Genomic DNA, 25,008 nt, shown 5'->3' on the forward strand with positions numbered 1-25,008 from the left:
GTTTAAGCTGCTATCTTAATAATCTACACATCACTGTTCTTTCCAGGGCACAACAGCAAGTGAGCAGTTGTCTCTTCAAGCAAGAAAAGAAAAAAAATCACTAGGGAAAGGGAAGTTTTACTAGTGGGAGGTCTAAAATTAACAACAAACTGTTTATGGTCTTAAATGTATCACTCATTCAAAAAAAATTCTAGTATAATAGAAAACTAAATGCAATTTTAGCATGTGTAGGAGCGTATTTGTATGGGGGAAAAATACTGACAAAGGATTGGAGCATGATTTGGCAGACAGTCCCTGCCAGGTAGCAAAAGTCTCAGGGAGATGGCATTGTGTCCCTTAATGCAAGTGTCATATGTCACTGTAATTAGCAGTCAACAGCTCTGATTTTGATCAAGGTGGACACAGCTCCTTGAGCTTTGGTAGAAAGCTACGTGAGAGAAGGATCTCTAAATCCAGCTGAGAAAGAAATTAGGTATCTCCAGCTATTGTTGCTCCCATGAAAACCTGAGCAGTGAAAATAGCAGAATATGATTAAACCATCAAAACTTAAACTAAGAAGTCATAAATACAAGAAAGCAAATGAATAAATAATATTGTGGGAAACTGTAGTTCGTAATCTAACCCACTCATTGAAATTTTGTTTTTCAAAGTGATTTTTCTGGAAGTGCTAAAAATGGGTGACAGGAGGGAGGGGGGTTTTGTGTATGAATAAACTGCTGTAAACTGTCTTGCAACAGGAAGATTCAATAACTACTAATCCAGTGGTAATTTAACTTGGAAGAAATTCATCTAAGTTCAAAGCTCAAGTTATACGACACTTGTGTCTTCACTGAGTTTCCCAAAGAGATGGATGGTTGCTTCCAAACTTCTCTTGAGTGTAAATTAAGCCAGATAGCACTCTGTGAGATATTCTCAGGCAAGTGTCCAAGTTATCAGGGAAAATCCAGAAGTAAAAAAGCGTTATCAAGACAGATGAGTGAATGGAAACATATAAATCCAGTGATTGTGTGGCTGGAGCTGTGTAATTCTATAATAAGAGGCAGTTTAGATATGATTTAGCAGCATATAGGCTTCATGCTGAATCTTGGCACAGGGATGAACCCTCTTTTAGTACTCTAGCTGAAGGATAATTTTAAAGCAAAAGCTTCTTCCTTGGTGCCATAATTTATTGTATCGTGTTATCTTGCTTAGACGTGTCCATTAAACATGACATCATTCCTCAGTGTTTTCTCTAATATATTACTGAAAATGAACATAAAACCAGGGCTGAGGACTGTGTCTGTCAGGTGTCTGGTTGTGGACACTTATCTAACTGAGCAGGGTCACCCCACACCTCCACACTGAGGTGGGAGGACTGGGAGAGAGAAAAATCAACAAAAAAGGTATCACAGCACTCCTTTGTATTTTACAGGACAAACTGCAGCATTGTAAAGACCTGTAATGTTACCCTGTGTTGCAGGGTTTGGGCACTGAGGTGTTCACACCTGGGGGCTGTTCCTGGGTGTGAAGGGGGATGCTGGAATACTTCTATAGATGTGTAGTTATACTGATACCATGATCATGAGCTACCACAGCACAGCTCTAGCAGGCTGGAGGCACCTCCTTTATTTCTGGTTGTGGAAGTGGGGATGCAAACGTGTGTCAGGAGTAATGCAGCTTCAGCAGATCCTATTTGGAAGAATGGAAATGGGCTAATGATCTCTGGAGGTCCTTTCCCAGACTGTGATCGTGAGCTGCTAATTAGAAATGGGATTTGACAGCCCAGCGGTGAAAGAGAGAGGGAAAAGCAGGAAAGTGGTTTTGAACAGGCGTGCAGCAGGAAAGGAGACACGAGGGCAGGGGCAGACGGAGGGAAGGCCCGGGCCGGACTGAGCAGAGCAGGGTTCCAGCTCCGTCCCCCGGAGCGGTGCGGGGCCGGCGCTGCCGGCGGGTGGCACCGCGGGGCTGCCGAGCCGCCGACCCGGGCGAGACGGGCACAGGAGAGACTGCCCTCTCTCTTCTCCCATCTTCCGAGGTGCTTGGAAATCGCCGGTGGGGTCCTTCTCTCCTGGCAGAGAAGAGTTACCGTGGCTGTCACCAGCACGTGTAAACGAAGTGGGTCTGCAGCCCTGGGAAGAGAAGCCTCGCAAATAGATGAGAGCTGCGTTCCAGAGCCGCATTAGCACACCATAAAGCTGGTAGCCTGCCCATGGGCTGCCATCTGGGCTCCCTGTCCCTCAGTCCCATGCAAAGCCAGGTTATTTTTACCTCTGCTTTTATGCATGGGAAGTTATGCTGTCCCAGCTTTACTCCAGCTCTTCCTGGAAACTGTTGCCTGCTTAATGAAATGAAATTTCTGTCTGTACTTAGGGCACGTTGCTGGTGGTGGCTCTTCCTTCCACTAACTCAGCAGTGTGCAGCCATTCTAGCCTGTTTTGTGGTGGTGCTGCTTGACTTCAAGCCAAGACTGGTGTGGCAAACAGCATCTGGATCAGACACGGATTTTTTTTAATACAGCGTGTGCGTCTCTCATGATCATTGCAAAAGAGTGAGGAAGTACTGGAGCAGGGAACTGCATTGAGAGTTGCATGTACAGCAAAGACCTAGAAGCAGCTGCCAGTCCTTATTGGAGTCTCACTGATATGTTTTCCCCTGGCTCATATCCATCCCCTTTTCTTCCCTCATCTCAGCATGGAATCATTTATTTTGTAAACAAAACAGAAAGGGCAGAAGTTTCAGACAATGTCATTCCCTGGAGTGAAGGCAAGTGCACCCAGGGACAGACTCAGGCTGCTTGTGAAGAGTCCTTTCAGGGAAGACAGATTGACAAGTCCCTTGTTTCCTTCTTCCTCTTTGGTGTAGAATGAAGGGAAGGTTGGTAAACAGTGATTGCACAGCATTCAAAATAAAGACTTCAGGCTACAAAATAAAAAGAAGTTAATCAAGGTCTCTACTTGGCTTTCCTCCTGCTAATGGGAAGGAGGAGCTGGTTATCTCTCTCTGTTCTTCACATCACTCTCTTTTTTGGGGTTTTTACTTGCAGAACTTTTCATTGTCCCTTTTAGGGACGTGTGTGAAACCCCTAGACCTATTGCAAGCACCTGGCATTAAATTGTGCAGCAATACACAGACCATTACCTGCACAGAGCAGGACAGGAACTAAATTAATTCCTAAGCAATGGGGTAAAATTACTGCGAGGAAAGGAAGAACCCTGAGACATGAATACTTTTGGAATACTGTCATGCTGCAGAAAGATCAGTGTTCCTGAACTTTTCAGCACAAAGAAGGATGAAAAATGCTGCATGTAATCAACTAGCTTGAAATAAATTTTATAAACAGAGTGAGATAGCATTTAAGTTTTTGCATACTTCAGTTTTACACTCCTACATAATTAACACACAGCTGCCAACATTGTTTTTTCTTGTACAGGATGCATTTTCCAAATTAGTACAAAGTATAGAATATTCGGGTTTTTGTAACAGCAAAGATGTTTCATTCATTTAGAAGGTGGAACCACCAGAATTAAATCAGGGGTGATGCATGGGTGGTTTTGGTACCATTTCTACTCAAATTTGTCACTTGCAGCAACAGGCAAAGTTTCCTATGCTTGTCACGTCACTTTCAGAGTTAACAGAAAACTCACAAGCATCAGGGAGCACCAGAATTCAACAGCTGTGAAAGGGCCCAGCACCTCTGCCCTTTCTTTTCAGTTCAGGCAGGGAGATCAGCTACTGCATTTGGTAATTGCTAGGCTGAGGGCAGCTGAAATATACTCTGTTTCATGGTCTGTGTTCAGGCTCTTAAAAGGGCATCAGACTTTGCAATTGTTGATCCAAGATCAGCCCCTGCTGGATTTGTGGTCTGCCAGAAACCTCCTGATCCAACAAATTCATGTTTCAGGGGCTATGGTGCCTGAGGAGCTTCCAGGCAAGGCAGAGCTGCACTGGCTCACCCCAGAGAAGGCACAAGTTGCTTGTCCTGAGCTAGGGAGAAGAAAAAGGCAGTGAGAACACTGCCAGTCCTCAGCAGGGAGAGTGGGCTGGTCTTCACTGCAAGAATGGACATCCACGAATCAGAACTTCCCCCCCCTCCTTTCCTTCCCCAGCCATTCCAGCTATTTAACTTCCAGAGGCTACCTCCACAAACAAAAACATGGGGGCCAGACCCTCTGGTGATATCCAGCATCCCTGGAAATGTTACCCCATCCCTGAAAGCATCCAAGGTCAGGTTGGATGGGGCCCTGAGTAACCTGAGCTAGCGGGTGGCCTTCCTGCCCATGGCAGGGGGTTGGAAGTCGATGATTTTTAAAGTCCTTTCCAACCCAAAACATTCTATCATTCTATAATTCTGTGATCTGTTTGGGATGGAAACCAAAGGGGATTCTGCAAGAGTCAAAACCATGAAAAAATAGGTTATCCAGTGACATGTTCTCAGTTTTGGCCAGAGCAGAAAGGAATTAGCAAGGTTTGAATGTACCAGACAAAGAGGAATGTTAGATTTCTCTTTGAAGTTTCCATGGACATTGAATTACTGGAAGAGAAATAATACTAGTGATTATTTATCAACAAAGATCAGCATGAACTGCATCTCAGTCCTGAGATGATTAAAAAAAAGACAGGTCTGGGCAGAGGTAACTCTTCTGTGCTTTCTACATTACACTTCAGCATTAAAAGTTATATAAAGTGGCAATACATTTTTTAGCAGAAAACCTGACTGGTTTTACAATTTTTTCTATCCTTTGTATCACAAAGAAAAAATCTATTTCAACAATTTATATGTATTTGAGTTATGAAATGTCATATGTAAAGATGGTAGAAACATATTTGAAACAGAACGGGGGTCATGATTAAATGGTTAACTTATTTCCTAAATGAATGAGAAAGGAAACAGGGTGCTGCAACCTTTTGCTCTCACTTCCTCATGAGAGAAGACGTAGAGGCTGTCCCAGAGAGAGTGGGACTGTTGTGCACACACATCTCAGGCAGCCATGGGGAACTGGGTGGAGAATGAAGGACTGTCCATCTTTGTCATTGTAAGTACAATTTTTATTGTGATTTGTGTATAGTAAAAAGTTCTGCAGAAAGCTGTGCTAAGCAGTTCTCACTGTGCCACTGAGAGATGCACCTGATTATGCTGAAACTGGGGCAGCAAGTGCAGGGAAATGCTTCAAGGGAATAATTTTTAAGGAGCTCTCTGGTATTTCAGTTGCTGTAGGTTTCATTGTTAACTGAGAAATGATCATGTATTAACTTTGCTTTGTTAGAAATATTTTAGTTAAACGAAACAAATAACTTTAAAACTCACTTAACTATATGCACTTCAACAGAGAAAGCAGTTAAAACCCCTTCTTGCACTTTTATGAACAAAAGTGTGTGTAACTGAAAGCAAAGTGTCTTGACGGTATAAAATATTTATTAATGTCAGATTCAAGAATTTAGAGCAGAGATTCATGAATCCTTCATTAAGACAACTAGTATTTGAATGGAATTTGTTTGCAGCTTGCATAGAGGGGCTGTGAAAATAGGTTAGATTAACTCTGAGCAAGATTTAAAAGTGTGGAAAATCCCAGGTGCATTTACAAGTGCTACGGAGTAAGCAGGGCAGTCCTCCTTGGAGAAAACTGAGTTTATGTTCTAGTGTTTTCTTTTTATCACTTCACAGTGTGATACAAGGGCTATAGGTATACCTATATACATATATGCATATACATATATGTATTGAAAACATAACACCAAAATATAAGAGCAGTTCATGTATCGTGGCTGCGTGTTGTTAGTAGATGTAAATATTGAGAGGAAGAAAAAGAAGGCATAGAATTTGCATGCTTGTGGTGACTGAAATGTGAGCATCTTTAGTCCAATAACTATTCCTGCTGCTGTGTACTTGTGTATTAACTCGCAATTTAGGAACATAACCCCATAGCTGTGGCACTTCAGTGCTTTGAAAGGGAGTGACAGTGTTTGCTGTCACCTTCAGTGACTTGAGGAAGTTGAAACTACCAAGAGGTGAATTCTGGCTTTTTCTTTTTTTTTCCCCCCACCAGAACTGAAATATTAAAATTATTAAGTAAGAGGCCTTTATTTTGTTCAAATAAGGAATTTGGTTTTTGAACCTCAAAGCTATAACAAGGTCAGGGAATAGGGAAGGAAACTAACTGAGATACCGGTAAAGAAACCAGATAAAAGGAGAGATCACTGGAAACCTTACCCAAGGGTTCTGCTTTGGCCTCTACATCTTTACTGCACATGAGCAGGCACAGAGCTGTCCAGTGCTTGGCAGAAACAGGAAGACACCATTTCTACTGATGTACCTCAACAAAACAGAAACATGCTGCCAGAGTGTGCCACCGTCACTTTTAATAAATATCCTAAGCACTTAATCGTGAGATGAGCTTGGTGTTTTAATGAGGACTGGGGGATTTCCTGAATACTGCCTTACCCTGATGGAAATCCCTTAATTTCCCAGTATTTAGTTACATTTTAAAGTTCTGAAATAATCCCAAGTTTTTTTTCCAGTGTCATTTGTGCTAAAGAACTAGCAAAATGTATGAGTTAGGAGGGGCAAGGGACTGTAATGTCACATTTCCTGGGGTATCTCCCTGTTCTCAGACTTTATCTCTGTTTTCATGCACCACTTAGTATACTTAGACTGAGTGTGCAGTGACACAGAGTTGTTTCAAAATGGGATGTGAAATCAGCCAACCAGCTCCAGGAGGGCAAATATCCAGATTCACTATGATGTTTTTGGCCAGATGGACTTGTAGCTGCCTAAGAGTTAATAAACTGTCTTTCCCTAAAAAAACCTGCACCACAGGATGTGTTAAATGTGAGAAAATTATCTTCTTGAGTTCAGCCTTATGTGTAATTTAGCCCATCTAAATTTAGATCTCAAGCTTCTTTGTCACAGCTTCCAAGTCTTCCTCTCACATAGGTTAATGTGCCTGTGGAGCTGCTATTTGGAAGAGTCCCTAACCTTCAGTGGTATTTGGAGGTGTAATTGGACTCACAGAATTAAACACTTGTAATATGACAGTCCTGACACCACCATGTCTAAACTCCTTGACCTATGCAAATATTTCAGCTGCACATTGCTGTATTTTGCTCTATTGCCACTCCTGTACCCTGTGTTCACATATCAGAGCCCATTTACACCCCAAAGATTTCTATCACCCCTGCTGAAAACTTTATATCCTGCAGTACAGTTCTCTGTGCAAACAGCAGCACAGGGAACTACTGACTCTTACCTGAACTGTATAAATTCAGATGGATTATTTCTAAGAACAAACTGTAAGCTTCCTGTTTAATTCTCTTTCAGCTTGTGTGGCTGGGCTTGAATGTCTTCCTCTTTTGGTGGTACTATCTTGTGTATGACGTCCCACCAAAATTCTTCTACACCAGAGTGCTCCTTGGCGTAAGTACATTATTATTTTGTCATAGACAGAACACACAGCAGTTTTGAATAGTTTTAGTTGATCAAAACTAGATCTAGTGGCTGGAGCAGCAGGCTCATGTAGGAGTTAGAAGCCACATGCAAACTGAATGCAGACAGATGTCCAGTGTTTCTGAACATAAAGCTGGTGCACAAAATAGAGAGATCTCATTCTAAAGATGTTTTCACTTAACTATTACGCTCCTGATAATTAAAGTAAGCATTAATTGTGGCTGCTTTATTAAGCAAAATATGAATAAAATATTGCCATTGAACTGCTGTGCAATCATTTTCCCTTACAATTATTTTTCAGAGCATGAATAATTTATAAAGATATTGGCTCTGAAAAGCAATCATCATTCATATATTCATCAAGCATGTGAGTGGTAGTCAAGTAGTGAAGTGATCCTGGATCCTGGGCTACTCCATATAATCCAACTGGTTAATGCAGCATTATGTGTCCTACCACAAACTTGCTTCCAAAGCTACCACAGGTCATGACCAAATGACAGGGAAAATTAACTTGTTCACATATTTTAAAATCCTGATCACAGACATAAAAATCAGCCTAAGCTTCAGATTACAGAGCACAGCATTTTGCCAAAGATTTGCAAAGCCGTGGTTTAATCCTACAAAGCATGAAATCCCATTCTACATATGGCTTCTGGTCTGTGGATCAAATCCTGTCCTTTGCAATCATGGTGCAGTTGCCTTTGAAGTCACAGAGACTTGTGCTTGGATAAGTAGACCCCAAACAGCTGTGGTCTAAAACCTAAAAGGGTCTCCATGCAAGGAGAGCAAACATTATTTTTCCTTCTCTTCATTGCTTTTAATAATATGGTCGTTATTCCTTCATTTCAAACAGTTCAAAAATCTTAAATAATTCAGGGTGTAAAGACCAATATTAAGGAAACAGATTCCTGAAAGCTGAAGCAATGAATTTTTGTAGACTCCTTTACTGACAGAGAACTTAACCCACTTCCCTTATAAGCTGTCCATCTACCATAACCCCACCAAACTGAAACCACAGACTTTCTTTACAGCCTTGGGACACAAAACCCTACTAATGGCTTAGATTTGCACCTGTGTTTGACTGTTGATTGCCAGAGCTTTTTATACAACCATATTACTTCAAAACCGAAAACAGAAGGTGTCTGTCTGTCTGCAGGAATGTGTTCTGCCTGCACATGTGTTTCTGACTTGATCAGAGCATTGTTCCATTGAACACTCACGGTGTTAATGTGAACTCTAGATCTCACACTCTTTACAAGTTGCAATATAATACATAAATGAAGTCTGTGCCCATCCACACCCTGAATAATGTCTTAGGCGATGCATTTAATAACAGCATCTCTCTAATTACAGCGTGCTCTGGCTCTTGCAAGGGCCCCTGCAGCCTGCCTGAATTTCAATTGCATGCTGATTCTGCTGCCAGTATGTCGAAACCTTCTCTCCTTCCTCAGAGGATCAAGTGCGGTAAGATGAAGAAAGAATTTCAAAATTTAGAAAGATAATAACCTAAACAGCCTTGCAAATATACCGAGAAACTTTGTCCAACTTCCCCAAATATACCATATTTTGAGGATGTCCTCTTATAAGGAGCGGATAAGCCTGGAGCTGTGAGCAAGATGGAGGTCTAATGCCCATGGGGTATCTAGAGCTCTTTTGAGTGTTCAACTTTGAATTAGTCTCCTTTGAGTCCTCCCTTTTTTTGCTGCCTCCTGGGCATGGTCCTGCCCTCGATGCAAAGTCTGTCTTTTGGCTGGCAGCAGCTGTTGGTGCTCACTCAAATCCACCCTGTTTGTCACTGATGCTACACCCACTTAGGGAAATATTAGCCCCTGTCTAATACTGTCCCTGCCCAGCTCCGTGGGCTCCCACGTGCTCCCACAGATGCACGGGTGGGTTCAGTGCTACAGTCGGCAGCAAAGAGTCCAGAAGGGCATTTGGGTGCGTTCTGCCAGGAGCATTTATTGCTGCTACACTCTCAAAGGCTGCAGAAGCAAACACCAACATGAACCTGAAACTCACAGTTTTATCTGGGGGCGAGGAAAAGGCCGGACTAGGGAACGGGGACCAATGGGGACCTCTGGGGGAATGACGAGGGAGGTAGAGGCTGACAGCCAACAGGGGAATTCAAACTGGGATAGACTAATGTAACAGAACACTGCATCCTGGGAGAAGCCATTTTGGTCACCCTAACATGAAGTGGTTCTTGTGGTACTGGGGACTTGTCTTGCTGAGAACTCTCTGTCCCTTGTAATGTATGTTCACCGGCCACCACACCTGTCTGCTGTCTTTGCATGCTCAGGTCTTAAGGTAAATGTAGCCTTTTATAGACTTTCAAAATGGGACATTTTTTCAGTTGGCTCATAAATTACATTCTTTCTTGTCTGAATTGCATTTCTATCTAGGATGAAATAGTTCACAGGCCTTTTGACTTTTTCTAGCTCCCAAATGCAGATGTGTATACACAGCACTGAGGAACTGACATTAAGAAAAGGACAACTGATTCTAAGTGACAGCTGGAGAGGCTTCCTATGATAGTACTGATTGTATCACACTGCCAAAATCTAAATTTCTGGCTATTACAGCAGAAATGATGCAGACAATGCAGGCCATGGTCCAGTGAAAAAGCAATATTCTCCTCAAGTTCATGAATTGCCTTTCCAAATGTATAATGATTCCTCCTTTCTTTTGGGACACTTTAACATAAACACGATCAACGAAAACAGTTCCCAGAAGTTGCTTTTCATCTCTAAACCCAGTATAAACTCTTTAATGCAAATGAGACAGCCTGTGGGCGCTGGAAAAGCAGACCAGAAGAGGAAGTGATAAAATAGATGCAGTGTTTCAAGTGTCCTTCAGAAGGGAAGAAAGTGGGATATGAAGCAATAAGAAAATAACCAGAGACAAAAGAGGCTGCACTTCCATCTAGGACATACATCCTTACAATGAGTGTGGCTGAATAAATGAGATGTGCCTGCCACATTAAACTCTTAAATTACATTTAGGAGCAAGGCCAGTGCTCTAGGCTTTCTAAGGAATAACACTTAGAAATATAAAGTTGGAACTACATGTCAGGCTTTCAGTCTTTTCCTATACTCCTTCAGATCCTGGGATGCTACAAAAGCAGACAACCAAACCCTCCATGTATGTAAAAGGAAAAAGGATAGTAAATAAAGCTGTAGGGTTAAAGTTGTTATTCCCCTGCCCTAAGGAATACTGCAGCTAGTATCAGCCAAAATTCAGAGCTGACTCCTCTGGCTGCAGAAGTCAATAATGAACATAAATTTAGAAAGAATTAATGTTGCTATGGATGAATGCAACTGGAAAATAATTATGAGTTCTTGATCATACAAGGCATTTTTGAGATTTCGCAGGGTCTTCTGAAGTCAAAGTGGTGAAAGAGCTCAAGATACATATGGAGACATTACTGGGAGGCTCAGACCTGGTTTTGAGGTGTTGAGAATTGTACTCCAGCTGGGACTTTATGCTACTTGAAGATTGCTTCTCTCCTAATATCTGTAGTTTAACTTTTCTAACCCAGACCTTGGGGAAGCTGTCCCTCTTGGTATTCAAGCTACAGAGTCAGACCTTCTTCCTTGGGCACAGTTGTAGAGTCACTGAGGCTACACCCAGCATCAAAGTGAGTCCCAGACAGGGAGACACAGTTCCACTCCTGCTGCCTGCTGGCAGCACACTCTCCTGCTGACAGCTGGGAATGAGGAAGCAAAGGGCTCTGATGGTGAGCAAGGAAGGCAGGGAGTGGCATAGAACAGGACTCTGGTGTTTGTTTAGCTTCAGTTGCTTTTCTGCAGTAAAGCTACACCTCAGGAAGGATGTAATTTTAGGTCTTAAGCAAAACACACACAGTCCAGTGAGCCACTGGCAGTGGTGGCACAGTGGTGGCCTTAGCACAGGGGCACAGGTGCTTGTGCTTGTTGTGCTGTTGTCTCTAATTAGCTGTGTTCTGAAGGTAACAGCCGTGAGGGTCTATAAGAAAAATCATTTAAATGTCAAATAACTTATTGGAAGAGTGGTGACCTTCCCAACATTGTCATTGGGGTCAAGAAGAAGAAAGAATTGTTCAAACACAGTGTTCAACAGGAATGTACTGAAAAATCTTGCGCTCTCCATCCTGCCACCCAGAAATCATATGTTACAAAGTTATTTGGTTTTAATTGAAAGAATAGCTGTGTTGTCTTTGTGTGCCCATCATTGCTGTATTTATCACTGTTGTTAATGAGCCTCACGACTGAAGGCAGCAGGAGCCCTCTGCCATTGCTTGGCCTCTGCTTCTTAGACAGATCAAGGTGGCTTTTGCCAGGGAGTCAAGCACTGCCTCACTGTGCTACATTTTATTCTACAATCTTTTTTATTGTCTCTCAATAGATATGATACAAAAAGGACAAATTTCTCCTGGTTGTTGTTGTGGTCTGAAGTCATTGTGGCAGCCCCAGAGTGTTTGCCTCTTCTGAGGAAATATTTGTGGTAGTTTGCACAGTGTTTTCTTCCCTTATCCACTCAGGAAACGCAATGCAAACATACAACACATGACAGTCATGCCTTCTACTGTGTGGAGGCAGCAAATGGCAGCTTTACAGGAACTTAAAGTCCTAGGAAAACTCCCAGTGATGGCAGCACAATTCAGATGGGGCCTGTTAGGAACTTCTCATCATTAGTAATGAAAATATCATTCTGTTTTGCTTGAGAACCAATTTCTTTGGTTTGTATCTGCAGAGATTTTTGCTGTTTCTTTTTGGGTAACACCAAAACCAAGTTGTAAGTGAATGCCTGGGAAATATACCCTGTATTTTGGGGAAGGTATGCCTTCATATCACCGCCATAGGTGACTAACACATTTGGGGTGGGAGCTCCCTGAGACAGTTACACCCAAACTTTGCAGCCTGTTTCTAGGTTGTGAACCATAATAGGAGCCTGATGCTACCAAAGCAGTCACTCTGACATGTCAGACTGTGATCCCTCCTTCTGTATGTAATGTGCAATTTAAAACAGATAAAATGCATTCCTTTGTCCTACTGGGTGTTAAATTTTTTCTCATTATCAAATACTTTGTTTCAGTGGGACACATCAAAACATCGTATGTAATTCCTGTTTTCTGAAAGACAGGAGACAGCTATACCTATATGTCTATATTTAGGAATTCTAGATCTTTCCTAGCAATGCCAGCAGTTGTTGTGTTCAGTGCCTTTGTTTTTGTCCCTGCATTTAAAAAGTGTGCATATACAACACAAATAGTCTTCAGATATCTTTTTTCTTCAAACCCAAAGTGCTGCTCCACCCGTATCAGACGACAGCTGGACAGAAACCTCACCTTTCACAAAATGGTGGCCTGGATGATCGCCCTTCATACTGGTTGGTACTCTAATGTTTCTTTGTTTATTGCTTTCTTTGGTATTTACATGGAATCCAGGCGGGATTCAAGTTATTAAGGGTATGGGAAGAAGCCTGATTTCATTAAAGGAGTCAGCATGTGCCAAGGCTTAAATCAGCTTCCAAACATGTGCCAACTGGCAGAGAACAAAAGATAAACAAGAAAAAATACTTTTATTTTGAACCGTCAGTACCATTTATGACAGTTTAATAAAGGGTGTTTAGCAGTGTCCTGAGAACCAGATACCCTGGATTTAATTCGTGTTTAGACTTATTTCTTATCTGGCATGTCTGAAACAAATAATAGAAATTATTTTTAAAAAAGGATATAAAAAACTTGGACCTGTTTTGAAGGTGAATAAGTATCTGCTTATAGAAGGTGGTTCAAATTTTGAAAAGCACTGTACAGCTTTACCCTGCAAAAACTTGTAGTGGAATTAGTGTGAACCCCTCAGCTGGTTTAGATTTTTGGATGCATTCAGCTCAGCAAGAATATTACAAATGATTGTTAGCAAAACTGCAAAACAAAGCAGCACTAACAAATGTGACCCCAAAGAAATCCAGATTCACTTCTCAGCTCTTCTACAGCAGTCCTGGAAGAGAATGATCATGACAAGTAATTTAAGCCATTCCATGCTTCAGTTTCCCATTTGTTAGGGTACTACTGCTGGAATTGTTGAAAGCCTTTGTTGAACAAAAATATGCTGGAAATTTCCCTTTACTTCTTTCCCTCCACCATCCAAAAACTGTAAAAGTCAGGTGTCAAAACTTTAATAGTAAAACACATCAGTGATTTGAAATTGTGATGAAGAGGGCAAGAGCAGCAAAGCTCTTAAGCTGCAGTTGACAAATGTGACAAAGTTTCAAATGTTACCCAAAGCCACCAAGTACTTGTGGTCAATGCTGATTATTCCTTTCCTGTCACTCCTAGCAATTCACACCATTGCACACTTATTCAACGTCGAGTGGAGTGTGCAAGCTCGTGTGGAAGAGAAAGGCACTCTGGCAGCTGTGCTTTCTGGCCTTGGAGACAAACCAAATGAAAGCTATGTCAACTTTTTTAGACAAACTATTGGGGTAAGTGCCATCAGACTCTGAAGAGTCATATTAGACCATTTGAGCAGAGTGCCTCTTTCTGGTGTCTACCAGATGGGTTTGGGACATCTTGCAGAAAAGCCTTGTAGAATCCATTCTTCTATATTTGCCAGTCACATAGTTGCTGAATTTTGGTAGTACTTTAAACTTTTTCACCTGAGAATTGCAAAGTAGTTTTAAAACATTATATAAAAACATACCCTGTAAAGCAGTGTTCTGACTTAGACAGACATGGCACTCAGAAAGGTGCACAGAAATCAAGACTGAAGTTTTGAAGCTGGGCAGCTTAAGCTCTGGTCAGTGGGGAAAAAGAAAGGAAGGGACTTCCTTACTCCTCAGAAGAGCACTGAGCATCCAAACTCTGCATGAGTTATGAGTCCCACTGCTGTGCAACACCAGAGAAAATGGAGAGTTTTCATTTAGCTCCCAAAATATGAATGTAGGACTCCAGTTCTTAACACCAGAGCTGTGCGAATATATTCACCTTCCCCAAACCTGTCCCGCTGAGCCATGGCAGAGTAAGAAACCATGTTTGGTGTGTTAATTCATGAAAAGCCCTTTCTCTCTACTTCCAATGACCTTAGTAAAGGTAAATCAGCAGTGCAACAAAAATGAAGTGGGATTTTGGCATCAGATGACTTAAAGATTTATAACAAGGTAAGGGTTTGGTGAGTGGTGGTTCAACTGGCTCTGCTTTGGTGCAACCGCTTCCTTAGACCAATGTGTACAATTATTTCACAGAACCCCATTGGGGGCCTATATGTGGCTTTCACGTACTTGGCTGGCATCACTGGGGTTGTCATCACACTGGCTCTCATCCTCATCATCACCTCATCCACTAAAACCATCCGGAGGTCATATTTTGAAGTCTTTTGGTACACCCACCATCTCTTTGTCATCTTCTTTATTGGCCTCGTCATCCACGGTGCTGGGTAAGTATTTGCATGTATCACTAAATATCTGATAACTACTGAATCTTTATTTAAAGCCCCCTGCACACATGAGTGTAGGGACTTCTGCCACTGAGCAGTGGTTGTTTTTGCTGGGAGTGATGGGCCAATACAGGCTCTGAGAGTCAAAAGGCTTTCACTGATATGTGCAACAACCTGTCCACATACAGGAGATTTTATGTGACTTTGACATACCTAAGTTCTCTGGCACTCAACTTCTTCTGATATCTTAATTGTAAAGATCTTTTCCAAGGTTTCTCTTTCTAATTGTTTCTTTACCTTTCTCTCCTAAAAGGAATTGCATCACACACATGCGTGTAAGGGGATCTCAGTATAAAAACTACATGGAGTCTAGAAAACTATAGTAATATAGAATTATGTCTCAGGTTTGGAAGAAATTCTAATATCAGCAGCATTTAAGAATAGATTTTTAGCTGTTTCCACTTAGATATAGGCATTTGTAAGGTTTTCTAACTTTCAAATGCCAAACAAATTTTTCTGCTGTTGCCTCATTCCATATCTTCTTCTGAAAGAGCTGAAAAGGCTAATGAAACAGTTTTAGCTCTACAAACACAATTTTATCACTTAGAAAAGTGAACTTTAGATCCACTTCATAAAACCAAAGACCAGATGAATAAAGGAAAAAGACTCAAGTATCCAAGCTACATTGCAATAGTTCATAATTACACTACATTGTCCATTTTAAAGGAAATTCTTCATGCGATAGAAAGTGTGCTTTAAAAATGCCCAGCAAAAATGGCTATTCAAAACCACTTCCTTTCAGTCCATTAGTGCCATAAAAAAGACAGAAATGAGAATAAAACAGGAAGAACAAAAATAGAAGGCAGATCGGAATCACCCCCAGCATATTTGTCCATTCCAATTTTCATAACAAGGAGAGGGTTTGAGCAAAACCTGTGGAAGGAAATTAACAAGAGGTTCATGTTTTCTGAAGCAAATATTGTATAGTTACTGACACAATGTCCAAACTTGCCAGTAGTTACTGCACAATGCTATCAGAAAGCAAGTATTGCTCTTCCTAAAGGTCAGTGAAGAGCATGTATTTCATAAAAGTTGACTTCATTTACTTTGATGTTCACTGTACTCCCACCATTTTAATTGTACTGGAATAAAAAGGCAAGAGTTTGAGCAGCAGTGGTTGTCAGCAAAGTTCAGCTACCCTTTGGAAGCAGATAAACATAGGAATATTCTCATCTGGAGAGGGAAGGATGCTTTCTGGCTGTGAACTCAGTGACCTCACTTATTTGGCCTTAAAGGCAATAATGACATTTTGAGTTCAGAGAAAATACACTGAGAAATATGAGATGAGCTTGTTACACTCATGGAAGGCATCTCAGGTGTGCAAAGGCGGGTATCATGGAATGAGTATAACCTGGCAGTCTCAAAGTAACATGTTAGGAAGAGGCATAAATGCAGGTTTGTCTCAGGGGAGAGAAGGCTCTCACACATATGTATCTATACAAACACACATCTGTGTATACACAGAAAGCTGAGCCAAAGGTTATTGATAGCATCAAAGGGGCAGATTCAAGAAAGATAGAGAGGGACTATCTACAAGGGAACAGGGGGGAATGGCTTCAAACTGAGAGTAGGTTTAGATCAGATATTAGGAAGAAATTCTTTACTGTGAGGGTGATGAGGCACTGGAACAGGTTGCCCAGTGAAGCTGTGGATGCTCCATCCCTGGCAGTGTTCAAGGCCAGGTTCATGGGGCTCTGAGCATCCCAGTCTAGTGGAAGGTGTACCTGCCCATGGCAGGGGGGCTGGAACTGGATGATCTTTAGGTCCCTTCCAACCAAAGTCAATCTTTGATTTGATTTTTTGCCTGTACAGTAATTCTTTTCTGTTACAAGCTGTTACAGCACTTTCATAATACTGATGTTTTTTGTGCATGAGCTGTGTCACAGACAAATGTCCCAAATTTCCCATCATAGTAAATGTAAAGAGGAGAGAGTACAGAGGTGCAGTTCACTCTGTTTTTAAGTTAAAGAAAAACTTTCAGCCAAAGAAGAAGTAATTATAATGTTATACTCCTGAGAGCTTAATTACAGTACTAGAAAGAGCATCTACACTGACTAATAAGGGGAAATAAGCTTTTCTTTTCTCTTTTACAGGGTACTGACATTGTCAAACCTTGAACAGACCATAGGGCAAGGCAAAAAAAACCCCAGGGCCCCTTTCCCTTAAGCAATGGGGTGGGCAGTGGAGGAAATGGACTCCTCCTGTTCCCATAGCTCATCCCAGAGGCGGCTCAGCTGAACCCCTTGTCATTAGTGGGGAAGTGAACTGTAACTGCTGACGTTCCTGCAAATTGCAACTCGTGATGCTCCTGGGACAGTCTCACTGCTTCCCTTTATTTTTCAGACAGGATATTAATCAAACATTTAATGAAGAAGAGGTTCATTAGTAATATTTATGAGCAATATGTTATCTCTCAACACTATGCAGAGGTTTTCTAATAGTCATCTGAAAAATCTGTCGCATGGAGCTAGGTATGCATATGGCTTAGATACCATGGGGGGTTTTTTGAAATATCAGAAATGCAGTCTGGTCCACAGAAACTGAGCTAGAAAAGCAGAAAGAGAAGTCGTGGGGAGAAGATATCACAGAACCATATTGGCATGAAACTGAACAGCCTGATCAGAAGCAGAGACTGTTTCTAGGGAAAATTCAGCAGATCGTAACCTGAACTCTTTTACTAAGATCCTGAGGTTGACAGAACTCCAGAGAGAGGCAGGAAATAGTGAACAAGACCCTTGAAACTGAAACTACCTCTCGGCACCAGGTCTGCCACTGGAAATAAATCTGTATTGTATCAGTCAGGATTCTTTATAAGAAAACAAACAACAACAACCAAAAAAAAAAAAACCCAACCAAAAAACCCCAACCAAGTAAGAGTTTAGAGGCCAGGTAATCAGCTGATGCAAGCTGGTATAGCTGCAATAGCTGCTTTGTGTCAAAAGCATCTGTGTTCATTCATACCACCTGAAAAGCTGCTCCACAGCATTAGAGGAAGGGCCAAAGGAAGAATGTATGTTGGAAAGGGATCTCCAAATTTCTGAAATAAACAGCAGAAAAAATCTTTTCAGTGGTCAATAGGAAATTGATTATTTGTTATTCCAGGTTTTGGGTTTTGATGGTTTTATTTGTTTTTTTTCTTTTGGTCAGTTTTTTGTTTTCTTTTTTTTGTTTGTTTTTTAATTGAAGAAAAAAGCAGGATAATTCAGAAAAGATTGAAGCTTTCTAATTGTGACCACATCCTGAAAGTGGTAATGGATGTAACTCTCAGTTCCTCGCCTAATCTTGAAATGAGGATTTTATCCCACAAACTTCCCTCCCCATTTTTATTTCTTTCATGGTAATTTTGTGGGTGGATTAAAGAAGTAAAGCTGCATGAAAGCTGTAGCACTGCAGAAGCTGACAACTCCATATAAGCAGAGTAGTATATAAATAGAATAACAATAAGGAACAGATACTTTCATTTTAATTTCATTGCCTTAATGATCTTTACTTTTTTTCCAGTCGTATTGTACGGGGACAGACAGCTGAAAGTCTGGCTGAACATAACCCAGAGATTTGCTACAAGAACTTCAGTCACTGGGGGAAGAATGGGGCTTGCCCAATCCCCCAGTTTTCAGGGAATCCTCCTATGGTAAGAAAACAGCTGTCTTGAGTGTAAATCCAATTGAAAATGTTTACAGTTTGCTCTTCTTTTTCTTAAATAATACATGCAATTGCAGAGAAAAACAGCCATGTAACCCTCAGCACTCTTCAATGGCAGCTTTCTTTACATGTAGCAATAGATTTTGACACAATGGATTATAACCAGAAATGGACTCCAGACGGACAGCACACTTTCAGTGTGCTGTAAAATAAACACAATTAACAGATAAAGCAGAAGAGCAATTGGTATCTGAGAAATGTTTATCCAAAAAGTAAACTGCTTCTGGGGATATCTAGAAGTTCTATAATTCTCATAATAAGTAGTTTAACATTATTAATGGACTGATGATCATTAACAGAAAATAACACCCTGGAAATGTGAAATTGAAGCTTCAGCTTTTATTGACTAATTAGGCTGGTTTTTCTTTCACATTTCAGACTGATCTGTTAACAAAAACCACATCTTTTACTGCAGTAATACAGACCTAAGTCAAAAATAAATTATGAATTTTACTCCACATTTCACTTATTTACATTCACTTTTAGATAGAGACAAAATTGTTTACAGGAAAATACCTTGCTGTAACTCTAGTAGAAACATAAAGTCCAGCTGCAACTCTCAATGGAGAAAGAAATTCCCTCTCTGACCAGAATTTTGAAGGTGTCATGTATCTTAAGGATTCCCTCATCTGATTAATAAAGAACATGGATTACTTGAACTTCACCTCTGCTTATAGATTTTCCAGGATTTGATTTAAGTTGCCATGTCGTCTAGCAGAAGATGTCCCTGTCCACATCAGGGGGGGTTGGAACTAGATGATCTTTGAGATACCTTCCAACCCAAACCTTTCCATGATTCTATGATCTTCATCACCTGACTCATTCTCTTCTGCCTACAGACGTGGAAGTGGGTGGTAGGTCCCATGTTTCTGTACCTGTGTGAGCGGCTGGTGCGGTTTTGGAGGTCACAGCAGAAGGTTGTTATCACGAAGGTAAGTGCTGAAGCTTCACTTAATACCAAGCAAAGCATCACCTTCTTTCCCAAAGGGTGCAGCAAAGCCAGAGGTTCCTACACAACAAAGTTATCAGTGAAAGGAATGTTCTGGCATCTGAAAGTAGCCTCTAAAAATGAGCAAGAGGAGGAAGTTAGCTAAGGCACAGGACTGAATCTTAGGAAAGAAATGAATTTTCTTTGTATTGGGTGAAAAATTCCACAATGCAGAAATTTCACAGACCTGAGACTAGTTTAAGGCACAGAACCAACGACCCCTGAAAATGAGTTAGAGGATGTTTATTTTACTCATCCAAATCTAACGTGGAGCTTCCATTCTCCATGGTGTGTTCTGAAATTCTGACAGCCGAATTAGCACAGAACTAAGTTCAGACATATGAAAACTATCTTGGCCTTTCCCAGTGTAATTTCCTCACATGGCACTGTGCTCCATCCTAGGACACACCCTGTTCAAATCATGGCAGTGTTTGGAGGATGATATCAGATGTCTCTACCACGCTCTGTAATGGTGCTGACACATTGGAAGGCTCCTAAATATTAGTGTGCTTTTGGTAATTTTACCAAAATATCCTGTGATATCCTACATTATATTTCTATGGTGTCTATTTAGTGCCCTGTTGGCAGAAAATTTCCTTCACAATCCTAAACACCACTATTAATACCTAAATTATCAGACAGAGAGACTTGATTCTCCCTCTTGCAAATCTCTTTTGAAAAATGAAAATAATTTTGGCAGAAAACTTTAGGATTAAAAATTACAGTGACAGAGTTACTGGTCTTGCTTCTATAATATTGTTTCTATTTATTCTTGGCTAAAGAATAGCCAAGGTCCCACCCAACTATAACCAGAAAACATCTGTTTTCAGTGGTACTACCTATCTGTGTGCCTATCTGTGGGATAGCCCTACGTTTTTGCCCCTATGTTTACAGTCAGGTCCATTAACACTGTGCTCTGTGCCATGTGTAAGGTCCAGCTGGAATTAACAGTGTGCACACATGGATCTGGTGATGTGTTACAAGATGTGCCAGCCTGGGCTGTTCCCTTTGGAGTGACTGAAGTGTGGTGTGAAAAAATACTTCAGCCAAAACATCAGCATTCTCTTCAGGCTTTCATCTGCCTGTCAGGTGCTGTTCCTCCCTCTCAGTTCTGCTGGGAAGAAAATTTTACCAGCTTTCCTTGCTCTCATAGCAGAGGATGATGTTAGTGTTGGTGGATATAGATACATCAGTGAGATACACCAGTGATTAGTGAAAACAGACGTTTTCTTTTCCCTTTTTTCCCCCCTTGCCTTTCTCACTGTAGGTGGTCATTCATCCCTTCAAGACAATTGAGCTCCAGATGATGAAAAAGGGCTTCAAGATGGAGGTTGGACAATACATTTTTGTCAAATGTCCAGCAGTGTCTAAACTGGAATGGCATCCATTTACATTGACTTCTGCTCCAGAAGAGGATTACTTCAGCATTCATGTCCGTATCGTAGGAGACTGGACAGAGGGCTTGTTCAATGCCTGTGGGTGTGATAAACAAGAATTCCAGGAGGCATGGAAGTTACCCAAGTAGGTACAAAGAGTCTCCATGGTAAAGTCAACAAACACCTATGACAGTTTAAATTTTGCTCAACCAATTTGATGGCACCAGTGATACAAACCTTAAATGGTAACACAGATTTGGGTCTTAGATGCCTCTTTACAGCTTTTTCTATCAACTCCACTTCTCCTTTTGCTGACTAGTATTCAGTCCAAATATGCATTGCAGCAGACAAATCCCTTTTTTACTGGTATTTTACATGGTGTTAATAAATATTCTCTATTGATTTAATAAGCATACTTTCACTTCCAGGATAGCTGTGGATGGCCCATTTGGAACAGCAAGTGAGGACGTGTTCAGTTATGAAACTGTGATGCTGGTTGGAGCTGGAATAGGGGTCACCCCCTTTGCATCTGTTCTCAAGTCTGTCTGGTACAAATACTGCCATGATGCCACCAACCTAAAGCTCAAGAAGGTATTGTGTCCTCTTTCCCAGAACCCCTGCAGCTGTTCAAGGGCTGAGGGCCTAAATCAAAGCAGGCACTGCAAAGGTGATCTGGCTCCAGGCATGCATGAGTCCTAAAAGAAAGAAGAGTCCAGTTGCCTCTCAAGGTTAGCAGGAGGAAAGCAGGAGGATCTAAAGCAAAAACATAACGAAAGGAGAAATAGCCTACAAGCCAAATTACACATGCTAATCCTGACTGTGGCCCTGGGGATTTCCAGTTGCAGTGGAAATGGTGTTCATCTACTTGAGAAACACAGAGTTCAAGGCGCTAATACAGCCTGGGCAAATATTGCATTCCTTCTGCCAGCACAGAGAGAAAGGCTTCTCATCAGTGGAAGAGCAATGGAAACATCCTCCTCTCCCCTCCTGCCCCTGGAAACTCCCTGTGCAGAAATGTGGGGTCACACTTTGCAGTTATGGTCAAATTCAGGGAACAGAACTGGTTTTGTTACCTACTTTATCTTGCTTGCCAGCAGACAGAAAGAGAGTTCACCTCTAGATCATTTATTTATGTCCTAACAAACTGTTTTACAAGGAGGTAAGTGGGGAAATGTTGCGAACTAAAAATGTGAAGAGAAATAGAAAGATATTTCCTTGTTCTTGCAGTCAGTCGTTCAGCTTTATAACCCTCCCAGCATCAAAATTCCTGAGTAGCTTCAATACCATCCTATCCATCTACTGAAGTGTTCAGAACATTTTCTACAAGAACTCTATAATCCTCACTCTGTCAACATACATAAACCCAGGAAACTAAGTGCCTGTGTCCCCTGACAGTTTATTCTTGTCTCTTCCAGATTTATTTTTACTGGCTTTGCAGGGACACTCATGCCTTTGAATGGTTTGCTGATCTCTTGCAATCTCTGGAGGCTCAAATGCAGGAGAGGAATAATGCAGACTTTCTGAGCTATAACATCTACCTTACAGGCTGGGATGAAACTCAGGTAACCACATGGTGCAGGATATCACTGCCATAAAACTGGAGTTAATGCTAGCAAATCTGCTTTCATAACTATTCAAATGATCTTTTATCCTGGGCATCCATCTGGCTCTCAGAGTTTTGAATGCAGACAGGTGTTATCCATCAGAAGTTAAGTGGGATCCACTGTTCATGTGCACTGACTTCCTTTCTGCTTTACTCTGGCTGTGCTCTGTGGGAAGCAGGCTTTGTTCACAGGAGCAACCTCAGCTGCCCATGCACATGTCTCTAAAACAGCTGGTGCTGCCTAAAGCATGTAATTAAGAGCTTTAGGGAGCAGGGAAGCCAATGCACAAAGTTTGAGCAATAGCAGCATATTTGTTTCAGGACTCATGAGTTCTCTGTCTGGTCCTGTGCTGGCCGGTTGCTGTGGGCGTGCAGAGGAGAAGACACTCGAGAATGTGTGATTGAGTCAGGAAAGGCTCTCACTCTGTTACTTTTAGTGATGTTTTATACCACTTTTCTCTCACCGTTGCAAAATTCACCATGTGCCCAAAGTGCTGTAGCTCAGCTAGGGACAGGGAGGGGGAGCAGCAAGGAAGCTATCACATATGCAATATCAAAAAAGCAGAAAGCAAAGAAGTCCCACAATTTTTCCTTAGGGATAAAGTTACCTGTAACTTTTTTTGTCTCGTGCAAAAGGGCTGCAGAACTCTGCAAGGCCTGAATTTATGCCTTTCTTCTCTTTCTGGCTTTACTTGACTTAGCTGGTCTACCTGGAAGTTACACAGGCAAGACCTGCTGATATCGATCAAACCTCCAAGAGAACAAACTGGCGGGACTTAATTATGGTCAAGGAAGTAGTGTTATTGTATCTGAAAGGAAAGGGTTTTTTTAATTTGAAGCCCTATTTTGGAGTTCTTAGACTAAACCAGTTCATTGCAAAAAACTCCCACAATTAATTGCTGGGTTCAATGTTTCGTAGCTTTAACTCTTGAGGTCACCCAGTGTGGAGAGAATGAAGGGGTAGACACTGATAGTCAGGATTTTATCAATCTTAGCTTTCCTTGCAAAACACCGTAAATTCCACAATCTCATCAGGGAAACAATTCAATGAGTATTGACCTCATTATTATTTTTTAACAAGAGCACAATGCTGCTGTATTTAACTGTCCTTTGTGCTTCTTTTCCCACAGGCCACTCACTTCGTAGTGCATCATGAAGAAGAGAAGGATGTGATTACAGGACTGAAACAGAAAACCTTGTATGGAAGACCTAACTGGGAAAACGAGTTCAAAACGATTGCGGGGAAGCATCCTGGGTAAACCTGTGCAAATTTATAGTGTCTGTGGACTTCCTGTATTTAATGGCTGTACAGCACAATCTTGTTCCTTTAGCTGATAAAATTTGAGGAGCACTTTTTTTTTTCTGCCTACCTCCAGGTGTCTTCTATTCTTTTTTTGGCCATGGACATGATCTATGATCTTGACCAAATTTTTTTGACCTGCTATTTTTTAAAAAATCGTTTCTTTTTCACAAGATACTTCTTGGAGAGTCTAATTACTAGCAGAATATTTAGAAAAAAACTAATCCTAACCTTCCAGCTGAAGTAGATAGGAATACCCAAAACCACTTTTTACCTCTAAAAACCAAATCTGAATATGGATGACCTTTAGCTAACCACCCAAAATTTGTGGGAAAAAACCAGAACAGCTCCTCTCAAGAATTTGTGCCATAAGCTGTTTGAAGCTCTATTTCTTTGATTCAGTGGGGTCAATAAACTTGTCTTCACTGACTTAGGCTGAGATTTAGCCCAGCATTTATTTTAGAAGCAGCAATATGTTTTAAGGGGTTATAAGGTTTAAGGGGTAGACATCCAGTTCTACTTCAGTTCCTGTAATTGTGAAAAAAACTTTCATCTATAGAACATAAAAATTATTTACATGGAGAATATCCAGCTGCTCCGTGCCTAGTTTCTGACCCTATTTTCATTTTCTTAACAGCTCCAGAATAGGTGTTTTTCTCTGTGGCCCTGAGGGCCTGGCTGACACACTCAACAAGCAGAGCATAAGCAACTCAGAAGCTGACCCACGAGGAGTACACTTCATTTTTAACAAAGAAAATTTCTAGCTCCCAAGCACGTGGGAGTCGTTAAATGCAAGGTCTAAAGACTGACTCTGTTTGGAGTCTGGGAAGGACAGCCCAGCCCGTAAATTTCAGCTACACTTAACGCAAGTCCCTTTGCTTCTTGGGAATTATTTTGGCTCTGTGGTAGAGTAAAAGAGTCAAGTTTTACCTTAGGGAAGTTTTCACTGCCCTTTGTGTGCTGGCTATTTAGTAGAAATCTGTTTTCTTTGTCTGTGTGAGGCGATTTCCCCTCAATTAACTGCCTTTATCCTCCTATTATTCACCATGACTGCTAAGAGTGGAGGCTGCCGTGTGCTTTTGGGAGCCAATTCACACTCACAAAGCTTAGTGCTATTAAACAATAAAGCATTCTAGCATAAAGCTTG

General features: G+C 41.3%; 1 protein-coding gene across 1 annotated transcript; it reads left to right on the forward strand.

Annotated features, from left to right (window-relative positions):
- Positions 1 to 4,967: 4,967 nt before the first annotated feature.
- On the forward strand, positions 4,968 to 24,625 carry CYBB (cytochrome b-245 beta chain; the record flags this gene model as incomplete). The annotated part of the gene is made up of 13 exons (XM_082278758.1): positions 4,968 to 5,012; positions 7,295 to 7,390; positions 8,774 to 8,884; positions 12,703 to 12,787; positions 13,737 to 13,882; positions 14,642 to 14,832; positions 18,394 to 18,523; positions 19,434 to 19,526; positions 20,850 to 21,103; positions 21,387 to 21,549; positions 22,374 to 22,520; positions 23,692 to 23,816; positions 24,499 to 24,625. 13 exons carry the CDS (start codon positions 4,968 to 4,970, stop codon positions 24,623 to 24,625), a joined length of 1,713 nt encoding a protein of 570 aa, XP_082134884.1.
- Positions 24,626 to 25,008: the final 383 nt, after the last annotated feature.

This window comes from Coloeus monedula, assembly GCF_965178545.1.
Source record: "Coloeus monedula genome assembly, chromosome: 3".
NCBI classification, from domain to species: Eukaryota; Metazoa; Chordata; class Aves; order Passeriformes; family Corvidae; genus Coloeus; species Coloeus monedula.